The sequence below is a fragment of the Zonotrichia leucophrys genome, chromosome 1 (genome assembly GCF_028769735.1).
Source record: "Zonotrichia leucophrys gambelii isolate GWCS_2022_RI chromosome 1, RI_Zleu_2.0, whole genome shotgun sequence".
Taxonomy (NCBI): Eukaryota; Metazoa; Chordata; class Aves; order Passeriformes; family Passerellidae; genus Zonotrichia; species Zonotrichia leucophrys.
In genome coordinates this window covers 81,752,110-81,773,943 of record NC_088169.1, presented here as the reverse complement: position 1 = coordinate 81,773,943, position 21,834 = coordinate 81,752,110, and the positions used below count along the sequence as shown (strand labels likewise).

Here is a 21,834-nt window from a genome sequence, read left to right as displayed (position 1 = left end):
ACAGAATCCAGAAGACAAACACAATGTAAAACAATGGGTACCTTAGGAGAGGGAGGACTGGGAAAGGAGCTGTAGAAGTACATATGGATTCCCCCCTTTGCTGCAATGGTCACCAGGATGATATTTGTGTCTTGGAAGCTGTCTGTTAGGCCCTACCCCCAAAATACCAGGCAAAACATCTGGTGGTTTGTAACTTGCTGTTCAGACAATCCCTTCCTTCTGCTGTACTCCAGTCAGAGCAAGAAGGAAAAGCAAACTCTGTTCTGTAGCACTGCTCGCTTTGACTCTTTGAATCTCTGGGAGTCCAGTTCTGGACTGAGCAGGAGATGGCACCGATGTCTTGCAGAATGAAATTGTTCCTTCTGAGGACCATGCACTTGTTTCCTTGTAACACATACTCTGTGGGTGTTGAGAGCTGTTTGAGACCCCTGGCTCACTGGTCACGCTGAGTCTTGAACTCAGTGGGATCTCAGTGACAGCAGCAGGAGGAGAATTTAGATTGTTTGGCAGATGAGATCTTGCCTCTAGTTCTGCTATGTGACCATGAAACCTTGTCCCATCTGCTGCTGTCTTTGACCTGGACCAGGAGGGAGAATGATCTGACACTTGTAACTTTGATCAGGAAGACAGAGAGGATGCAGATCCAGTCCTGAATGTCCTCCTGGTGAGGTCTTAGAAGGACCTGTGACAGGCCTGCCTGCCACAGGGGTGAAATAAATGCCATTAATATGAAGGATTAGTCAATGCAAATAGAAATGCTTGCCCAAAGAAAGTGGTGTATTCCAGCACCCCTCCTGACTTCAAGCACCGACTTAGTACAGGATGTTCAAACCCTTTTAAAATTGTACTAAATATTTAAAAGTGTACTAAATATAAATATTTTCATGGCCTGAAGACCAGATTGTAAGGATTTAGGAAAGCAACATGCTACTCCCTCCCAGGTCACAGTTAAAGAGACAATAATTAAGGAGGGATATGAGGCTGAAGAACCTGGAGAAAGGGAAAGAATGAAATCTGAGATTGCACTGAACCATTGGGAAAGATAGTGAACAGTTAAATCTTCTGTGGTGCAAGTCACCAGCCTCCCTAAATCTCAGTTTGGGTTTGGGTCAGTCTTGGCTGATACACTCACACTTTTGTACTCTGCCCGAGAGTTATCTCTGCATGTGGCTCTCATGTGGATCCTAGGGCTGTGAAGGAGACCTGATGGCTGTTTAACGCAAATTTTGTGCAAAAGTCTGAAAGACTTGACCATTATTCACTGCAAACCCCTTGATATTACAAAATGAATAGGACACAAATACCATCCACTGAACAGGTGGTGGGGCATTGGAATGGGCTGCGCAAGGAAGTGACAGAATCAGCATCCCTGGAACTTTTCAAAATATGTTTGCATTTGGGAAAATGGTTTGGTGGTGAACACAGTGATGTTGGGTTTACAGTTGCTCTTGATGATCTTGGAGGTCTTTTCCAACCTTTTTGATTCTATAATTTTTCAGTAAGGAGTGTACTCTATTCCTAAAGAACTTCTGTGCTAGAAATGTATCCTATGTTTTATCATGCTGCACCTTCTTACTAGGAAGTCAACACTGGACTGAATTGTGCATCATTTTTTGCCTCTGTGAAAGGATCACCTCTTGTTTTCTTATATTGCCATGCAAGTGGGTTGAGGATAAATTGCTGTGATAATACTTTAAGATCCTGCTCTAACTGCATATTGATTGGTACTCTGTCAAGTTAACTGGAAACCACGCAATGTTCACAACTTAAAAATAGAGAAATAAAGATAGATCACAGACATAGAATAGGATATCTAGGAATGGAATTGCTTACATTTACTATGCCCAGCTCTGCCTTGACTCTTCAATGATGGGAAGCTTTAGGATAGTGAAATTTTAGATTTTTCTTTTAAACAAATGTTGGCTCCATCATTTGAAAACAGAAGAATTAAACTTTTGAACTCCCAAAGGAATTTCACTACAAAGTTTGGGTGAATACAAATTTTTCTATCCCATTCTTCTGCTCTGCCAGTCCTTCTGCTGGCACATTGCACTGAATAGAGCAGAGGAGAATGGAGCAAACTTCAACCAGTGATACCAAAATGTTCAGATTTTTTATTTAACAATGCCTTTTGCAGAACATTTATTTTTGCTTTTAATTTCTTTTTTTATAGGTTAATTAGGTTCAGATTTATGCACAAGAGAGATTTCCTGAGAACCAGACAGTAATTTTTTCTCCATTGTCTTTACTAAAAGCTGCTTTGATTTTGATAGACTGGCTTTTTCTCTGCCTTCTAGACTTACATAATATGTACAAGAAACTAAATTAGAATAAATGAGAAACTTTGAAGTAGCTGATATTTCAAATATTTCTTCTACCGTTGTCCACTTGATGACAGAATAGCAATTAATTTTGTTTCTAATTTTTTTCTCCTATTGAATCTCTTTAGAGACACTTGAGTTTTGTCTTTAAGGATTTTTTCTGTTCATGAGAGCTATTAACTGCTTTTTATACACTTAGGTGTGAAAAAAAAAATTCCCCTCCCTTTACTAATGTTTTTAAACTGTCTAGAATGGGTCACTTGGTCTTTTGTTTTTGTTGAGGTAGTAGAACTTTTGTTGCAGTATTTTCTTCCTCTGTTGTATGATTATTTATCAGATGGTGCATAGGTCTGCCACAAGTGTTTCTTTAGCCAGGTGCTAGTGAAGCAAATTTGTTTTGTAAGGTACTTCAAAATGCAGAAGAAATGAAAAACGGGAAGAATAATTTACAGACACAGCAGCTGAAAACTCTCATATTTTAACAAGGGAGCCATTCTCGTTAATTAACCGGAGATGCTAAAGTTAATTCTGGTGCTGAATGCCTAGGGACCAGTACTGGGGACAGTTACTGAAAACTGTGCAATTTGAAAATAAGTGACTTCTTCTCTCAATATCTTTCACTGAACTAGGAAAATCAGTTTAAAGTGGTGGAATTAATTATTTTTTAAGAAAGGCCAGAATGCATAGCTGCATAGTGGAGACCAAAATATAAGTGGAACCATAAAAATGTAAGGGAATTTTTAGTCTCTGTGGCATACTTATATGGGTATCTAACTCCAAATTTGAAATGGTACAACTGCAAACACACACTGGACAATAACTTGATGGAGACATGTATGATATGTTAGCAACCTGTCCTCATGTGATTACAACAAGGAAAGATTCCAAATTCTGAAGTTTTTTAAGTCCATGAATGGAATTTCATATTTTAGAACACTGGTCTAAATTTTATGGAGCTAAAATTGGTAGCAAATTTGTGCCCCGATGTTTCAATGGCTGAAGTGTTGCAATTAAGGTGTAGTTCTGACACTGTGCAGATTTCTTGCATCTTTAAGGGTGAACTCTTCCCGTGTTATCCCCAGAAGCAACTGGCAGTGATAAGCAGGATAAACTTCTGTACTTGGCTCAGCACATATAACTTTCTGCCATAGAGAACACTTATTATTCAAAGTAAATAGTTAGAACCTGTTCTCCTTTTAGACTCCTCTGCTCAGTCCTTATTAAGGACTCAATGATATAATCATTCTGCCTGAAAAGGATTTGTGTGCTATCAGCAGACTTAATTAAAACTTTATTCTTCATAAGGGATGGTATGCTTATGTGTGTGTGCCCATGATGAATTCAAGTAGGGGTAAATATGCATTTTCTTTCATCTTGTCTCTTGCAATCTCACATCATTATTTCTTTTGCTTGTAGTGACCCAAATTCTTCATCCCTGGGAGAATGCAAGTGCCTTGCAACATGCTAAAAACACTGAAATGAAGTGGTGAACGTCAGTATACAACTATGAAGAAGCACGTCATAGTTTCTCCCAGAAATATAGAACAACCTGGATAACTTGATGCAGAACCAAAGATGTTCTAAATTAGGTAAATTCTACCACTGTAATGTTTTATTTTGTTGCTATTCTTCTAATTTTAAAAAGCTTTTAAGAAAACTTCGACATGCCTATGTAATTGTTTCCCTGGGTAAAAGATGATTCTGCCACAAACAAATAACCAGCTAGTGATATATCACTCAAGTTATTTAGTTTAAATTAATCTCATACTGCTTTTTCTGTGGAAATAAATGACAACAAAACAGAAAAGAGGAACAATACAGGGAAAAAAATAGTTTTGTCATGCCCTGAGCTCTAGAAATAAACAACGATTTGCAATTATTTTTCAGAGTAGTTTTCTGTTTTGAACAGCAAGAACAATTATTTGTATTACTCTAAAAATCATAATATATTGATTATCCTCCTTTCCTCATGAAAATCTGACATTTCTATGAGTGACTTAATATGTACTTTAATGTACTTAATATGTACATACTTACTTAATATGTAAGTATGAAAGAAACTACAAAGTGAGAGAGAGTTGATGTACGAAACCTTTGTCAGTGACCTCCCAGTGCAGCCACCAGTGATGCTGATTCTGGTAACTGCTTCAGCAGCCTGCCTGGTTAGATTGGGAAATGGAGGGTCTGGTATTTGAATAAAACATTTCAAGTACATCAGTGATCATTACTCAAAATACAAAAATTATCCTGGTATGAGATGTATCTTTTCTCTACTACCATGACCTCATTGCTATTGTTAATTAGGTAACTAGAGTTGTGTTATGCTTTTCGTCTGAAAAATGCCTTTTCAAGTGTCTCTGAGCACTTCTGCTACACTGGAGCATTTTATTCACAGGATGGAGAGAAGACAATGACACCTCTTGAGCTCTGAGCTACTCTTCCTGAGTTCCACTCAAAGCAGAACATGCTTTAAGGTGTTTTCAGCATTTATTGGTCAATCTGATTTTTCATTGTTTTCATTGTTAAAGGTATGAAGTGGGAATTGGGAAAAATAGAAACCATCACATTACCTGACACTGAAATCAAGTGTAAAAGCAGTGCACAAAAAAAAAAAAGAAACACAACACCCACACGCAACACAAACAAAAAACCAACCAACAAACCAACCAATAGACCAATGAAAAAAAAAACTCTCCCAGTGTATCTCCAAAGTCAAGAGTTGATTTGACTTCTATCTTCTGCAAAGAGCATGCAATTGGAGGAATTTTACATGTTTGGCATGTCTAATAAATAATTACAGAAGTATTTTTATGCATGGGACATATCAGCAGGAAAGTTACTCCTGTGAGTTATTAAACAGTTTCTTATTCATTGCATTCAATCAAATAAAAAATGTATATATTATGCAGGAAATGCAAAAGAACTGATGTGATGGCTGCTTTGAAAGCTTCATAAAAGAACTCATTCCTATAATTGATTTTATCATATATGTGTGAATGATTCTCACAGGTGATGCAGGAGGTTGTAACTTCCCTAATTAGAAACAGCCTTTCAAGGCAACACATAAAGTACCCACTACTTCTATTTGTGTGTCATTTTTCATCTTGTGACATCCAAAGCCACTTGTAATACTAATATAAAGGGATAGTTAGGCCCAGAGGTGGAAAATGTCCACACTAGGGCTGGAATACAAATATAACATTGCACGAGGTGTTTGAGGATGTGAGCTGAACAACACTGCCCAGTATGAATTGCATGACATTATTTAGACTGGAAGACTGTAAGTGGTCAGTATCATGAGACCTTTTTGTCCCATGAGATGATGATTTTTTTTAATCATTCACAAATGTTCAGACCCCTGTATGTCTTTTTCCATCTGCTCTTCATCTCAGTGGCTTCTAGCACTGGTCTGATACCTATTGGGGTGTGAGAATGTACCTACTTTCTGAAATGTCTGAGTTCTGTCTGGGAGATTCCCAGGCTGTTCAAGGGCAACTCTGCTGAGCTCACAAAATTGGACAAGGACCATTGGCCAGGACATTGTGGCTGGAGACACAGCCATCAGATGCGATTGCACTCTCTATTAAGCAGCAGGTGTTCTTAACTGTTTGAGTAGGTCTTGCAGCTGACAGTCTTGCTGTGGAACTATTAGACTGACAGTTTCTAGTCTTTCTGACTGTTAGGGCATCCTCTTTAACAGGAACCTTTTTCTCCTCTCTACTTGACTCAGATCGATTACACTCTGGAATGCAAACAGATTCTTCACTGTGAAGATATAAAAAAGAAGTTTTTCAAATGTGTATATATGGCCAGGTAAAACAGAGCTGAATACTGTACAACAATATACTGACAAGTTGTCTGACAATTGCATGTACTTTTCCCCTCTTCAAGGTTCCATCATATAGTGATTTCAGATAGCTTTTAAATGAAGAATAATTATTTCTGAAGGCAATCCAATGTAAGAAAAAAAATTCCAGATGACACATAGACAAGAAACCACTCCAGTTGACAAAAAATATACTTTGTGTGCAACACTCAGCAATCAAGGCTTCTGATGGTATTTTAACTGCAGGAGCCCTCAGGTGTGTGCTGTGTGATGTGGGTATTGATGGCCCTATGTATGTGTGTGAATGCTGTACCCACGGGAGACATAACTCTGTGCAAGTGTCTCCCTGATGCAATGATAAAATTTCCCAAGGGATATAACACTTGGGAAAAGTGATGGTACAATCTGGTCACCCTGTGTTCTACCGTTACATTTCTAAATATCCTACAAGGCTTGACAAGGAATGAGCAGGTCTTTTAATAAATGGTAAAATGGTTCTTATGCTTAGTAGGACGTAACACAATGACACAATGCTTCTTAAAAACATTGTTTCATGAAAGATGTGTAACCATCTTTGGCATGTATGTGCTTATATATTTATGAAAGGACATATATGGATAAATGAAAATTCTGTCCCATGGGAGAGCTCAAGTTTTGGAAATCTGGCTGGACTCAAAATGAGAAGAATTGCTGAAATCTCAAAGTATTGCACAGAATTATGTAGTATGAAGTAATTCAAGAGGAAAAACATCAAAATGGCCATACTAAAGCAGTTAATCCTAGTAACATTGAGGAAAATCCAGTATTTGATATTCATTAAATTGTGGCATTGCTTAATGTCATGCAAAATATATTGACAACAAAGCAAAAATAAGTATATTAATTAAATTGAGAGAGTTATTAAAAAGATGCTTCTGACTGTACTTAAAATTACTTTGAAACCTTTCCTTAAAATAACTGTAAAACTCAGCACTTTTCCATGAGATATTTTGATTGAGAAGAACCAACTATTTCATATTGAATATGTTTTTTATCAATCAGTTTGTCTCTGCCCTTTTAAAAAGTTCTTTTGGTTAGACTTAACGTAACCCCTAAAATGAAGTGGACCTACCCTTACTCCAGGTTTAAATTCTGCTTCTTTTTATCTGCCCAAGTGGCTTAATGAGTGAGGTGTAAGATTTCTCCTCCCCAAAGCACTATATTTCAACAACATCACACAGGACATGTGGTTCAGATCACTGGAATGAACACGGCGCAGGGTTTTTTGTAATCAGATGGAACACATAAATCAGCAGTGGCAACATGTTTTCTTTTTTTTTTTTTCTTTTTTTTCTTTTCTAAACATACTTTATGGGATACACAGGAATTACAGACAGAAGATCTAGCCTGGAATTATCCAAGGCTGCTTCTTCTGTTCACAGACATACCACACTGACCTAAGGCCACTTGCTCTTTGCTTACCTGGTCATTGTAGCTCGCCCACCATTCCCCATACTCCCTTTTGGGGTGAAACACTCTATTTCCGACTTGTGTGGAGGGGCCAGTCTCCTGCCTTTGTACCTAATAAATCACGACAACAACAGGAGCAAACAGAGAGAAGTGATTGTGTGCTCGGCTTTCTTTGTCAGCTGCTATGCAAAGGGCCATGCACATGAATGTTACTGTGGCAGTGGTAGAGAAGAGTGCAAAGCAGCTGGGGGAGTGGTGGAATAACTGCATAAAATCCCAGACCAGTGTTAAAACTAACAGGATTATGTCGGATGGGTGCTCACCGTTTTCTTTATATATATCTCTCTATATATATCTATATATCTATATAGGAGGAGCCAAATAGTTTTACAGAATAAATAGCATGCTAACACTGTAATATTTTTTGGAGTTAGACCAAAACAGAGAAAATAGACCAAAAAGAGAAAAAATCTCCTTAGAGAGAAACAGTTTAAAGGAAGCAAACTTAACAATCAGTGGGAAATCAGCTGGTGTCCATGTTCTCAACCATAACTTATTTCCCTGCTCCTACATCTCTGTAATACATGGCGTGTTTCACTTTTCAAAGCAAACATCAGTGTAGTGAGCTGGTTTGGTAAAATTGGTGTGGGCTCACAGTTCATGTTGTGAATGGGACTTCCTCTCTCCACTGGCAACAAATTGATGTTAGATGACTTGCTGAGATCTAGATGTAAAGTCAAGTGAGATCAATCCCAAACCTAGAGCCCACCCAGTGCAGTACTATGTGTATTTTATGTACCAGACCTTACACTTCGATGAAAAAAATCATTGGGATAAACAGCTTAATACTTGATCATCTAATTAATTTATGGATGTGATACAAGATAAGACCTGGTCATTGTTTACTTTCTGAACACTCAGTTGGGGTGTGAGTAATGTAGAGGTTTCATATAGCCTCTCCTCCCAGCAGTGAACTTCACCCGAATTGTACAAATTCTTGTGCTAGGTGTTGAAATACCTATTTAGGCCCTTTAAGAAAAATTTGGGCAAAGTACCTGCATATGTCTTCTCAAAGAAACAGTGATATAACACCCTCAAATCCTATGAGCTGCACTGTGGGGTTTTAACATACGTCCATGGGGAAGCTTGTGCATTTAACACTGTTAAAATCACAGAATAATGAACTTTTCTGTTGCTCATTCATTTATCTGATCTAGATAACAAAAGTACCTTGAAGAGAATTACCCTGCAAAGGACAAATAACCTGAGTACAGAGAAAGTGAACTAAATACTGGATGCAGTGAACTAAATACTAGATGTAGTAGACCCTCAGATACAGAGTATATTGAATAAATCACTAATGAAGAGGCTTAGTGAATCTGAGAGTGAATCAGAGACAGCAAAATGAGGTGTATAAGTGCAAAGTCCTTTGGTTTACAAATTATAACCTTACTGAAAGGAGAACAACAGCAATTTTGCAGACTGGCTACCAAGGGTTTAAGACCATCTGGAGTTTGGTATGTGTAGTGCTCCCAGTTAGGCACGAAGCTCGCACAGGACACACGTGCTAAATGGAAACCAATTCCTAGAGCGGAGAAAAATTGGATGGGTTTAGAGAGTAGATAAATTTACTGAAAAATACAAATGAAGTCAAACCGGATTATACAAAATTAATTGGGATAGCCAGAGAAAAAGAGAAGAAAGAAAAGAATGCGCAGAAACTTCACAGGAAAAAAAAAGGAAATGAACTTGAAGTGAAGGTGTTAGACATCAAAGAAAGTAGAATATAAGAAGAGCAGGATGGAAATACAGTTATGTTTAGAGTAAATAACCAAAAAAGATATTTTGTCTAGCATAGCATAGGGAAAAAATTGAAACTAGGAAAAACTGGGAGATTATATACTCACGAGAAGCAAGATTCTAGAAACTATCCAACAAAAAGGAACAAGAGGTAAATAAATGTTCTTGGTAATCCCATTCTGAAGAGCCCCAGTTTAGAATGGATGTGAATCATATAAATAAACCTCCACAACTGTCCATTTCACATTAGCAAAATTTTCACTATCATGAAAATCAGCAGAGACACTGTTATGAATCTCTCAAGTTTATCCATCCACTCAAAAGCAAATTCTACCACCAGAAATAACATGTTGCCTCATAAAACCTCAGAGCCTTGAGCCATAGTAACTGCTACGCTGCCATTCAGTCAGTGCTAAATTCATGGAATTATGAAAACAGTGACCAAACTCCAATCAATCCTAGGGGTGTGCAAAGTGCTTCTAACTTGAAGTTCCAAAATTCTTTGAGAGACGATTCTGAAAAGGTACACCAAAGATTCTGCATAAAATTTTTTCAGCTCTCAGAGCAGACACAGGAAATTACTTTGGCTCAGAACATCTTGCATTAGAAAAATATCCCCTTCCAGGTTGTTGAAACCAAGGATTGCTTCAAAAGAGCAAATCTGTTGAGAGGGAAAACCCTCAGGCATTTCTTTGCAGCTGACATAAGAACTACTAATGTGAAAAGTAATTGGGTATTTTGGAAGAGTCATAAAACAGTACAGTGTGAGCAGTATTCACAAGAACCAATTTACTTTTTCATTTTCTCCAATTCCAGGACTATATATTGGCTAGAAAAAAGATAGAAGACTTTGATTCTGTGCAGAAGGGCAGCAACTAAATTCTGTTATAGGATTTAAAATGTTTTGGGTCATCTTTAGGTGTCTTTTGGTGGAAATGGTGATCTGTGTCTTTTTTTTTTGGTGCAGGAGCAAGTTTTCTTAAGGAAAATATTTAATGATAAATACTAATATGTTTTATAAGTGTTGATCAGTGACAGGAAATTTGGGAAGCAATTCCCAATAACTCAGTCACTGCAGAGCTTATCCATTTGCCAAATGCTTGGTCACATCACTCTATCTTACACAACAGTGCTCTGCTCTCTCCAGAGAGCCTCATTAGAGGGAAGGAAACTCCTGGGATGAGACACCATGACTACACTGCCTTGGTTTTTAGGGAAGTCAATGTACATTTGATACATGGTAGGAAGCACCAATGAGACTGCTCAGGTTTGAAGGCGTTTCTCTGGCCTTCTTCACCTTCCAATAAAACTCCACTTGTGGACCAATATTAAGGGATTCTATGGGAAACAAAAGGGGAATGTGGGTATCATCATCCTGAATCCTTAATGAGATCAATAGTGATTCACTAAAATCTGTATAAATCAGCTTTTATGTATGTGTAGAGTCCTACAATTTTTCTTTTTTATTTTCTTTTTCTTTTTCCTGTGCTGACAGGAAAAGTTGACAAGTGCTGACAAATTTCTAGATATAGGCTTTTTTTAGATTATGCCTGCACAGTAGATCCAGGTGCTGGTATCCTGGTGGTCTTGACTTCATGTGAGACCCATCTTTGTTCATGGTCCCTCGTACTTCTGCTCTTTCCCAGTTTCCATGCAGAAGGTGTTGGATACCTTGATCAGCAGCACATTTCACATGGCTGCACATCCTCTGTCTGCAGGATGGTGTCAGGGGAGACCTAGAAGTTGTACCATAGCCTGCACTTGTCAGTAGCTTGGTCAAATACATAATTTAAAAATAATCTATGGATAGAATGTGGATGGTAATGCACAGGTTCTGTTAAAATGCTCACACTACACTACACACACAGTGAGAGATTTATCAAAAGACAAGAGTCTGTAATACCAAAAATTGTTTTTTTCTAGCAATCTGTTCTCTGAAAAAAGAATATGACCAATTATAAACTGGTTTTTACTCTTTGATATCAGGGGATTTTTTTCCTCTTTTTCAGTAAAAAGTTTAACTAACTGAAGATATCTCAGGGTGTCTTTAGATTTTTAAAATGCAAATCAAATGTAATTTATTGTGTTGGAGATGGAGATGAGTCATAAATCCCTATTTCAAATGCAATCTCATACTGCCATGCAGAAGTGCCATTGATTATTGAGCACCCAATAAGTGCTTGACACTGTTAACTTATATACAAGCAGTATATTTCACCTGCAATATTCCTTAGTCTTGAAATTAAGAAATGATGAAGTACTTAAGTTTCCTAGCAGCAGAGTTAAAGCCAGTCTTTAGATTAGATAATATGTTTAAAGATTTCTGCATAAATGCTAAAGAATGGAATTTGAAAAATATTCAGTGTTTTTACTTTAGGGGTTGCTTTGATCTACAAACATACTGTGTTCTAGAGAATTGATTCTGTGAGATTGGTCATGCTATCTTGAAATTGCAGCATATTGCACTGGATATTTTTAAAGAGTCTCTGTTTAATGTGTGAAATTTCTCCATTTTTGTAATGGCTAAAATAAAATGCATATTATTAAGCATGACACTTTTTTCATTTAAAAAAACCCAACATATAAACATTACTTGCTTATTAGCAAAATCAGCAAGTAAAAGTGCTTTAGATCCAAATTTACAATTTTTTTTTTCAAGTGCAGCATAATATTTTTTTTAAATCTTATTCTGATTAAGCAATCATATGTAATTGCAGCTAGGGAATTAAAATGACATTTTTGTTGGAGTGAAATACAAAGCATTACACTGGCTCAAGGGAAGATTAGACTGATAGCAATATATTTCCAGTCTGTTTAACTCCCTTGTTCCAGAAAGTTTTTTCTGAAATATTGGACAAACCATTGTACAGGATTTTCATACAGTAGAGTCTTACCTATATAAATGTTCAATATATAATGCTATAGTCAAAACTATGGCAGATTAAAATTGCTATATATAATAAACATATGTAATGATTATATATTTTAGCAGACATCTGCCTTAAATTTCAGTCACAGTCATGAAAAGGTGTTTGTCATCAAATACAGCTCTCAGCCAGATGAAACACCATCCCTTCCATTAGTCCACATCAGCATTCAGGATACAAGTAGAAATACCATTCATTGTGATTCATACGGGTGCTCCCACAGAGGCAGACTGCTTCATGACTTGGGGGACCTTGGAAGGAGGAGGGAGCATGTCCCAGCCTTTTGTTTATCAGATTAATTACAGTGCATCAAATCAATTGCAATGCCAGTTTTTATCAAAGTTTGCTGTAGAAAGAAGCAGAAGTTCCTTGGGTAGGCAAACCTGGTAGACAGGACCTACATTGTGCATGCTAATGAACATGAGACCTCCTGTGTGGCTTCTCTGGGTGCTCTGCAGCATGTGTGACAAGGACAGTGGTGATATAGCCTATGGTGGCCTTTATTTGTATCCAGAATTTTGGGAGACAGGCTTGAAGATTAAAAAAAAAATGTAAAAAGGAGAAACACTGCTATTAAAAAATAGAAATTCTTCCTTTCCCCAAATAAATATATGAACTTTTTGGTCCTGTCTTCACTGTTCCTTCATTTTCTTTTTTGTAGTGCGGTAGTAAGATTTCATTTTGCAACGTAAAGCATATGTGGGTAACAGTAGGCAAGGAACTGTTCCCAATGTCATTTAATTTGCAGACTTCAGCCATTATATTTGCTTCAAAATGATGGTAACAGTGTCTTAATAATATAAATAATGCCAAATATTAGGCTTGAAGACATATGCTCAGTTAATGCAGCTAAAAAATGATATCAATCAATCAATCAACCAATCAATACATCAATCAATATTTTAATTAAATTTGAGGGGAAAATTCAAAACAACAGCACTAGCACTGTACACAAAAATCATTGTAATCAGGTCATTCAAGAGTATAAATTTATTACACAGATGGAATGTTTTAGAAGCAATTTATCAAAAGCTTTCAGTAATACCTTTCACTGAGTTTTATAAAATATTCTTCAGCCATTTCAGAGTATTTGAAGTTTAATCAATCACAGTATCAAGCTTGTCCGAAAAGATACTAAGACTAAATTATTTAGGGAAAAGTGAAGGACTCAAATCATTCAGTAATCTCTCAATCTAAATTTTTGTAGCATATTAGATTAAAATAGCTCCAAATGATCCATTCGGGAACTGATTCATTAATAAATGCAGACTAATCCATCAAAAGGATAATGACTTTCTCTGAAGAGTCAATTTTTTTTACCCTGCATGCATCAAAATTCAATTTTAGCAAGGCTATGAAGCAAACAAATAGTATCTTGTATCACTACGCCTGGATTTTCTTTTTTTAGATAAGAACAACACCTGTTGGGCCAAACCTTCACCTCATGTAAATTGTTATCTGCTCTAATTACATGAAGTCATGTAAGAAGCTTAGCCCTCATTTTTTGACTATAAACTCATAATACAGAGACATCTGACCACTTTTGGGCAATTTGTAATCAAGGGTCCCATTAAAGAGCATCTGGAGAAATTAACTTATTTTTTGGTGCACAATGATTTTTCTGTGACATATTTTGCCCTACAGTAATATGAGGTCCTGTTTTGAACAGCTTTTCTACTTTCCAGTTTCCAAAAGGATTTATTGCATTGAGGTGGGCAATGGCTAAAAGGTGGTCACTGTTACCACTGTTAGTAGTTGAAAGGTGGTGCCAATCATTTCTAGAACGTAACTTAAGCATTAGTTCTCCCAGTTCACATTCTCTGATAATCTCCCAATTAATTCTCTGTACATACAAGGGCTGTTTAGCAACACTAAAAATCACCTCTAAATTACTTCTTTAGTCTATAAAACTTCAGGATTTTAAATAATGTCCCCCAGGTCTTTTTTTTTTTCCATGGTGAAATAAAACTGGAACTGGAAAGCTCTTTTACTGTAAAGCTATTATAAGAGTCTGATGTTATAACAGCTTTTACTGTAAAGCTATTATAACAGCCTGATGGGTATAAGACAGGTGGGCTGGGACCTCTCCTCTGACACTCAATGACATTAACAATCATTTTACTTTTCACCAGGGTAGAAAGTAATTATTTTTTTTTTCCCAATGCTTTTTTCTTTTTTCTTTTTCAAACAGGGTTTATTTTATGCAAGACAGAATGGCTCCACCAAGTTCCAGTAGGAAAGCAACCCATGATGTCTTATATTACAAGCTGCTGATATTACTCCATACAGCAGTTATGCACTAGATATGCACTAGTTTTGAGCTCAGTCTTGTGGTTTTACAACTTTTTCTATATTTAGTTTCATGTTTTCCATGTTTCAGTCAGTTCAACTGCCCACAGAAACTGAGAACTTTTATGAAAAATGTGATTGTTAGTCTAGAGTTTAGGAAAGTTGTGATTTGCCAGGCAATGGACCTCTTGGAATGTTAGTCTTAGGGTACTGTATGACCAATCAGATCACCAGGAGTATCTCAGACTTTTGATTATGAAAATTTTGAGTATGAACCTATAGGCTGTGTCCTGGAGAAGTCTGGTAAACAAAAAGTTTTTAAAAATTAGTTTGGAGGTGAGGTGTGGTGTTCTTTTATCATGGTTCAAAATGTGTCAGAGAAATTGTTCACGCTGCATATATATGAAGAAAAAATTGGCACTTGCACTATAAAAATGTGTCTCAATAGAATGTGCTGTGGCAGAAACTCAGGATCAGTGTCTTTCTCAGTGGGTCTGCACATGAGGAATAAGAACCAGCTCCAGCTCACCACAAAAATCTCGTAGTTTTTCTTGTACTCCATGTTCTTTACAGGATTAAAAGCTCTGTATCAAACAGCAGGCATGTTTCACATCTCAGGCAAGTTGTTGAGGCATAGGAAATTTGAATCTTTCCCATTTACATTTGAAATCCTCATGCTGATAATACACACACATACTCTAAAAAGATTTGATCATGGCTCGATGGCCATGACTTCAAATCTATCTGCTTATTCATATATGTGGCTTTCAGCCAGTGAAAAATTGATATCTGGATCGTGGGAATTGTATGGGACGCATCTTGGGGACCTTGGCATGATGTGTGCAACAGCGGCAGAATTTTATTCTGATGGGGTTTCCCATTTGTCTGGAAAATCAGTGTCTTCCCAGGATTTTCTTCATAATGCACCATACTAGTAGTGAAACCTTGAAGTTTTCACATTTTCAATTCTTTTGGTCTTTTTCAGTACTTTATATGGATTTCATTCATATTCAATATTAGAAATATTGCTTTAAGAAATTCTTATGGAAAAAAAGAATGGACTTTTTGAGAAACTTAAATTCAGACTTCTGAAAAAGCTCACCCCAAGATTTTGGTGCTGAAATATGGTGTGCAGACGCATTATATAATACTTAAACTGGAATATTTCTAACTATGAATGGCAGCTTCTAGACTGATACAAGCATATTTTCTTATTTTTTGGTCCAAAATAGCTCCTGTTAGAGCTGTAACAATATATATATAGTCAATCATAAACAGGAAAATAGGATAGGGAAGGGAGAAAACCAGCAGTTTCCTTCTAGAAACAGAGCATGCATTGTGCTGCCAGACACCTGTTTCCCAAATATTTCATTATGGCACAGTTTGGGATTGCCTGATGTTTAATTATACACTAACTATAGACACTGGTGGTCCAGGACTGAATCCAATTCAATGGGAAAAAATCTACCTTGCTTATCATGTTTTCTTCATAGGAGAAATTGAATGGCAATTAACAACATGTGAGCCTAGGCATCTGATGGAATTTTCTGATGTGATGTGGCATTGTAGTGTTTGGGGGGAAGAAACCTGATTCTGGAGTGGATGTGTGAGCATCTTTGTTTAAGTGTAGTAAGATAAAACAAAGTGATGATGGTTTGTATAAGAAAAAAAGTGTGATTCCCCTAATGAAATACAGGTGAGTTTGGCTCACTAGGACAAAGGATCCTCAGTCCTGATGAAAGCTGTCAGTACTATCACTTCTGCAGATGCACACAGAGCAATGGTCAGTTCTGTAATCATACAGTGCAGGACAAACTTCTTAAGTTGGCAAGACAATACATTAAAAAACAGGTGAGTTTTCTGTTTAGTTTCACAGTCATAGCTTATTTTTAAATATATGGGAAATACTTCATCACATAGTTAATCCAAGTAGAATAAAGTATCAGTGCCACACTGAGTTATTAAGCTTTAGTCTAAAAAAGATTTGTGAGAGAAGTGTCTAAGATAAGGTGCAGAAATTTATGTGCATAGTTACTCTGTTGTCTAGCATTGTGCTGTTCACAGCTGTATGGAGTCATTAGGCACAAAGCACAGCCAATGTATCTTGAGTATACCTAACATTATCTGGCTGAGCTGTTGATGGTTCTTTCCTTTAGAGTGATCATAGCTACCTGCCTAGGCTGTAGCTTGAAAGTGCTGTTCAACCTTCTGGCTTAGTTACTGACTAAGACGATGATAATCAGTCTTGCTTTGTTTCAGGAGGGTACTTTTGGCTTGTACTGGACATCTATAGGCTTCTCTCTTTTGAGAAAAATACCGTCAGGATTTTAAAGAGTTAAATAGCACATATATTTGTGAAAGACAGTATTTAGGGAGGTTTTTTAATACTTGGCTGGTTACTCAGAACAGTTTATTACTTCCTTTAAAGGCAAGAAATCTTGGAAATCTTGCTGTTCTTCCGGTAGTTGTGGGGAGATGAATGTGAAGCTTGGAAAATGGAGCATGTGTGCCATTTAAAGACACCTTCCAGAAGACAGAAACAAGTAGTGGTTAATTTTTTGTGTGAAATCCAGGGTAATAATAATAAAAAGCCAAGAGGAGCTTTTGAACATCTGTACTATTCTCCAGGTCAGGGTAACATGACTGAGACCCTTTGATTTGCAGTCCTGACTAGAAATATCATAATAGCAGCTCTTGAAGCAGAAATATACAGCCTTTATCTTGCATGGAATAGTGAGTTATCTGAGAGTGAGGAGAGGATAAATTAGCCCTGTACTTTCGGCCCTTGCAAAAAGGCTGTGTAGCATATGTGGCAATAATTCCTGGTACCTCAAGGCAAGATTCACTCAATGTATTTTTTGCCTTCCTAGTCACTAAAAACCAAGATGGCAAGATGACTGGAACCAGAAATTCCAGATGCCTCTCTACACCAGTTATATGGCTTTGACTCTGGCTCTGTAGTACTCTCCTTTGTGAAGTCACTTCTGATAATGTCAGGTTCGTTAACCTCACCTTAAATGAGGGCAGAATATCTTTTGGTGAGTACTGCTGAATCACAATAGCCTACATGAAATGGTTTTAATTTCACTGGGTAATGTATAGTTTTACTCTCTCCTTCTACATATTTCAGTATGTGAAGATTCATTCCAACACACAGCCACAGCTTGCTTGGGTTTTCTTAATTGAAGAACACCCCATGCAAAAAGTCATTTAGGACTGTAACAGATGCATTGCCTTATTTAGGCAAAAGCAGTCTTGTTATCTGTGTTTTTGTGGCTGATGTGAAGGCTCTGAATGGAGTGTTGGCATTATCTGTTTGACAATGATTTGATGCAATGCTACACTGTGCTATAAATTAGTGTCAAGAAGCAAAATGCTAATGATAGAGGCCCCTCTATGCACTGGTGACTTAAATAGCATGTTTCTTTTAAATTCAACAGTGACTCACTCGCTTTTAAATAAAACCCCTCTGAGCTATTTAAATGATGCCATGAAGTTCTAGTGCAGATTTCCTTTGATTCTGAATACTTTGGTGTTTACTTGAATAACTTTCAAAATAATCTTTTGAGCATTGTACTAATACCTTGAAACCTATTGCTTTTTGTAACCAGATTTTTTTCAAAGAAATATTTGATTATCAAGTAAAATGGTGGAACTCTGTTTGCTCATTTTCTGCACTAAATGGAATTGAAGCTGACAGTGGTTTTCTGTACTTTCTTGGAGATTATACCAGACCTAGGTGAAATCCTGAGCACCATTTAAAATGTACTTATCACCTTTTAGGACTCTCTCTCATGTAATCGAATTGGTATTGACTAGAGAGAATTTCCCAGGACAGATGGAATAATTTTGCTCTTGTAAAATAGTAGGGCACACACTGACTGAGCTCTACTAAACTGAGTGGCACCATCACAGCTGAATTGGCTGGGGATTCAGACACATGAATCAGGAGGATCTTCTTTGCTCCAGTTTTGTGCATTGATGAACACTGCTGATGACATATAAGTTTTTCTCCAAGTTTTAAATGCAAAGTACAAGTTCTTTTTATCCAGAGAAATATGTCAATGTATCAGCTTTCTGCTGCCATTCTCATCCCTACACACACACACTGGGCACTCTCAAAGCTCTTTTGGATTGAAGTAATTCCCAAGACAGTGCTATTGAAAAAGAAGTCTTTGTTGATGATGATCTATTATATTCTGCTAATATCTTCCTACTGCAGATATTATCTACGCATTGAGGGATGTAAAGAAATGAAAAGAGAATCCTCAAAAAGAAGAAAATACATCTTGTCATTTAGGATATTTAATAATGGGGTATGCTCTTTGCTTTTCAGAACAAAACAAAGATTTTAAAGGAACATCTTTCCAAACCAGACCTGAACAGATGACAAAAAATTCCTTCCCAAACACAGGATCTTTCTATCACCTATAACTTCATCTTGTTGTGTAAAAAGGTTGCAAGGTGGCAAATGAGTTCTGCAGCAAAAGGGAGGGAAAATAATGATGATCTCAATGAAGAATGCCTTCTAGTGAAGACATATATTGAAGAATGACCCTTTTAACAGTCCCAAAAGTTGCTACAGGACTTCTAATTCAAATACCTCATGTCATTTATACATCAACACAAAAGTTGCAGAAAAGGATATCTCAGGTAGCCATCACTTAATCTAAAAAATGATTTATCATTTGAAATTATCATCCTACTCTGCACCTGGAAAGGAACTGGGAAAAAACCCCATCATTAGCGGATCATAAGTATAAAATATCTTGTAATAGACTGTCATTTTTGTATCACTTCAAAGTCTCTGAAAGAGAATCATTAGTAATATTCTGACAGAAAAAATAATCTCTTTAGCATAATATATCCTGCAGGTATTTCTAATAAAGTCCTTCCTCAGGTTTAAATTGTGATTCACATATAAATGGAAGTACAAATTGTCCTTGTTCCATGCCAAATGCAGTTATGAACAATGACATGTCTGGAAATATTCATATTATCAGTCCTGAAATCCATGTGTGTTTCAGGAGGAGAAAAATCTAGCTACATGTCACTTCCAGGCTAGACATACATAGCTGAGGAATGACAAAATTGCTTCTTTGCAGTTTCATATCAACAGATTTTTTTGGTTAATGGCAGCAGTTAAATAACCTAAATCATTCTCATAGCATCCACACCAAAAGTGAAAGGATCAAAGGATGAAAACCAACTACTGGGCAAGGTGCACAGTACAGGTTCTGTTTACGGAGCAGGGCAGTTTCCACTCCAGAGCTCTCCTTTCTTTTTGGTGTTCACTTAATGTTTATACATTGAACATAAAGTTGTCTTCATGATAGCTGAATTCAAATAGTATATGAGGAAGAAGCAAAGAAATATAAGGGAGTATCTGTTCAATGTCAGGGAAGGTAGACAGAGCGGGGCCCATGAGCAGCTGAATTTGTCAGCATCAGGAAGATGTTTACAGAAAAAGGTAAGGAAGAGAAGATAGGTGAGGACATATAGAAAGAAATTAGGAAGAGATAGCATAAAAAAGGAAAATTAAGGTAAAAGGAGATAAAAGGTGTAACAGAAGAGCCATACAGAACAAATCCTCAGATCCCTTAGAGTGGCTGCTCATGATGACTCTGGAGTTTAACACTCCACCTCGATTATGGAACTCCAGCAGCAGCCCTGTTGTCTTACTGCTGTCACTAGAGGCAAAATACAGACACTATGATGTCCATTTAAGGGAAAGAGATAATAAATGGGTCCATTCAGGACAAGGCAAGGAGTTGTATTTTTTCTCTTCTGTTTTTTTCATCCCAGAATCTCCTTTTTCTCCCTAGATTCATACACAGTTGCCAGACCCAGCACTTCCAACTTTGTTTTCCCATTGCTTTGTCAACAGTTTTTGCACAGCATTTTAACTAAATCAAACCCAAAACTTGCAGATGTGGGACAGAGGACTCGCTCCACTCCCAGTGCAGAGGCAAAGGAAATTAGCACACTTCCCTTTGTCCTTCCACTCTAAGTAACTCTCAGAAGATGACAATTGCCTCCCCACACTCCCACATTAGAAAACTTTACCTAAGCGTTTCCCCAGATGATCCCCTTCTTTTCCACAGGTTCACCAGGCTGCTGGAGCGGCTGGCGGCTGAAGAGGACTTTCCATCCCCTACGTGCATGCGGACCACCGTCGACGTGGTGAACGCACTGCGCACATTCCTCTCGGGCTTGGCGAGGATGATGTACACCTTGGGCACAAACATGCAGCCAAGGGCCACTGTGGCACTCAGACTCACTGAGAAACACATGGTGATTATCTTGTAGTTGCTTCCAAAATATATTGGCACAAAAGCCAGCCAAATGATGCAGGTGGTATACATGGTGAAGGCAATGTATTTTGCTTCATTGAAATTAGCTGGGACGTTTCTTGTCTTAAATGCATAAAAGGTGCAGCTCAAAATTAATAACCCATTATATCCAAGGGGAGTCACAACACCCAAGTTGGTGGTGTTACAAATCAGGTAGACCTCTCGGATGCTTGGGTAATCATGCATTATGTCTGGTGGTTCCATTATAAAGAGGGCAACTATGATGCCTAACTGTATACATATCAAGATGAATGCAATAACCAGCTGGGCGCAGGCACTCATGAACCTAGGTTTCTTTGTACAGATTTTCTTCTTGCTTCCAGCCAGGATTCTTGCGATGCGGTTGGTTTTAGTTACTAGAGCAGAATAGCTCATAGCCGGCGAGAGGCCGATGCCGATTCGCTGAAGGTAACAGTAAATCTGCTGAGGTTTTGCAATCAGACAGAAAGTGCACAAGTAACCCAGGCAGATGCCGGCCAGAATGATGTAGCAAAGTTCTCGGCTGGATGATTTGACCACTGGAGTATCACGGTACATTATGAACACGATTGTAACAAACAGTGTGGCCAACAGACCCAGGCATGCAAAAACAACGGCTGCAATTGGTTCAGGATCGCCCCATCTGAGATACTGGACTGGGATGAGATCACAACCTGCAGAAAAAGAAAAAGAGAAAGGTAAACTGAAGTATGTAGATGTGTGATTCTTTAATGATAGTTAGAGGTTTTCCTGGTATTTCTCTTCTTTTTTGTTTTTCAGGAAGCTGCCATTGTGTGGAGTGTAGGCTCAGATTGTGTTAGAATAATGTCAGTATAATGGCACAATAAGTACATTTAAATGACAGCTTTTTTCAGTAGTACACTTTATCT

The 21,834-nt window shown here is 37.4% G+C and overlaps 1 protein-coding gene across 10 annotated transcripts in view; it reads right to left on the bottom strand.

The window, feature by feature from the left end:
* The window catches only part of GRM5 (glutamate metabotropic receptor 5), a 244,548-nt gene that overhangs the window by 8,962 nt on the left and 213,752 nt on the right, over nucleotides 1-21,834 (bottom strand). For 9 of the 10 annotated variants that reach the window (XM_064719218.1, XM_064719227.1, XM_064719256.1 and 6 more), the window contains 2 exons: nucleotides 20,679-21,618; nucleotides 7,609-7,707 (listed from right to left, as the gene is read on the bottom strand). In XM_064719218.1, coding sequence (XP_064575288.1) covers nucleotides 7,609-7,707; nucleotides 20,679-21,618 — 1,039 coding nt within the window. The remainder of the gene's footprint in view (nucleotides 1-7,608; nucleotides 7,708-20,678; nucleotides 21,619-21,834) is intronic. The other variant, XM_064719284.1, reaches the window with a different exon arrangement.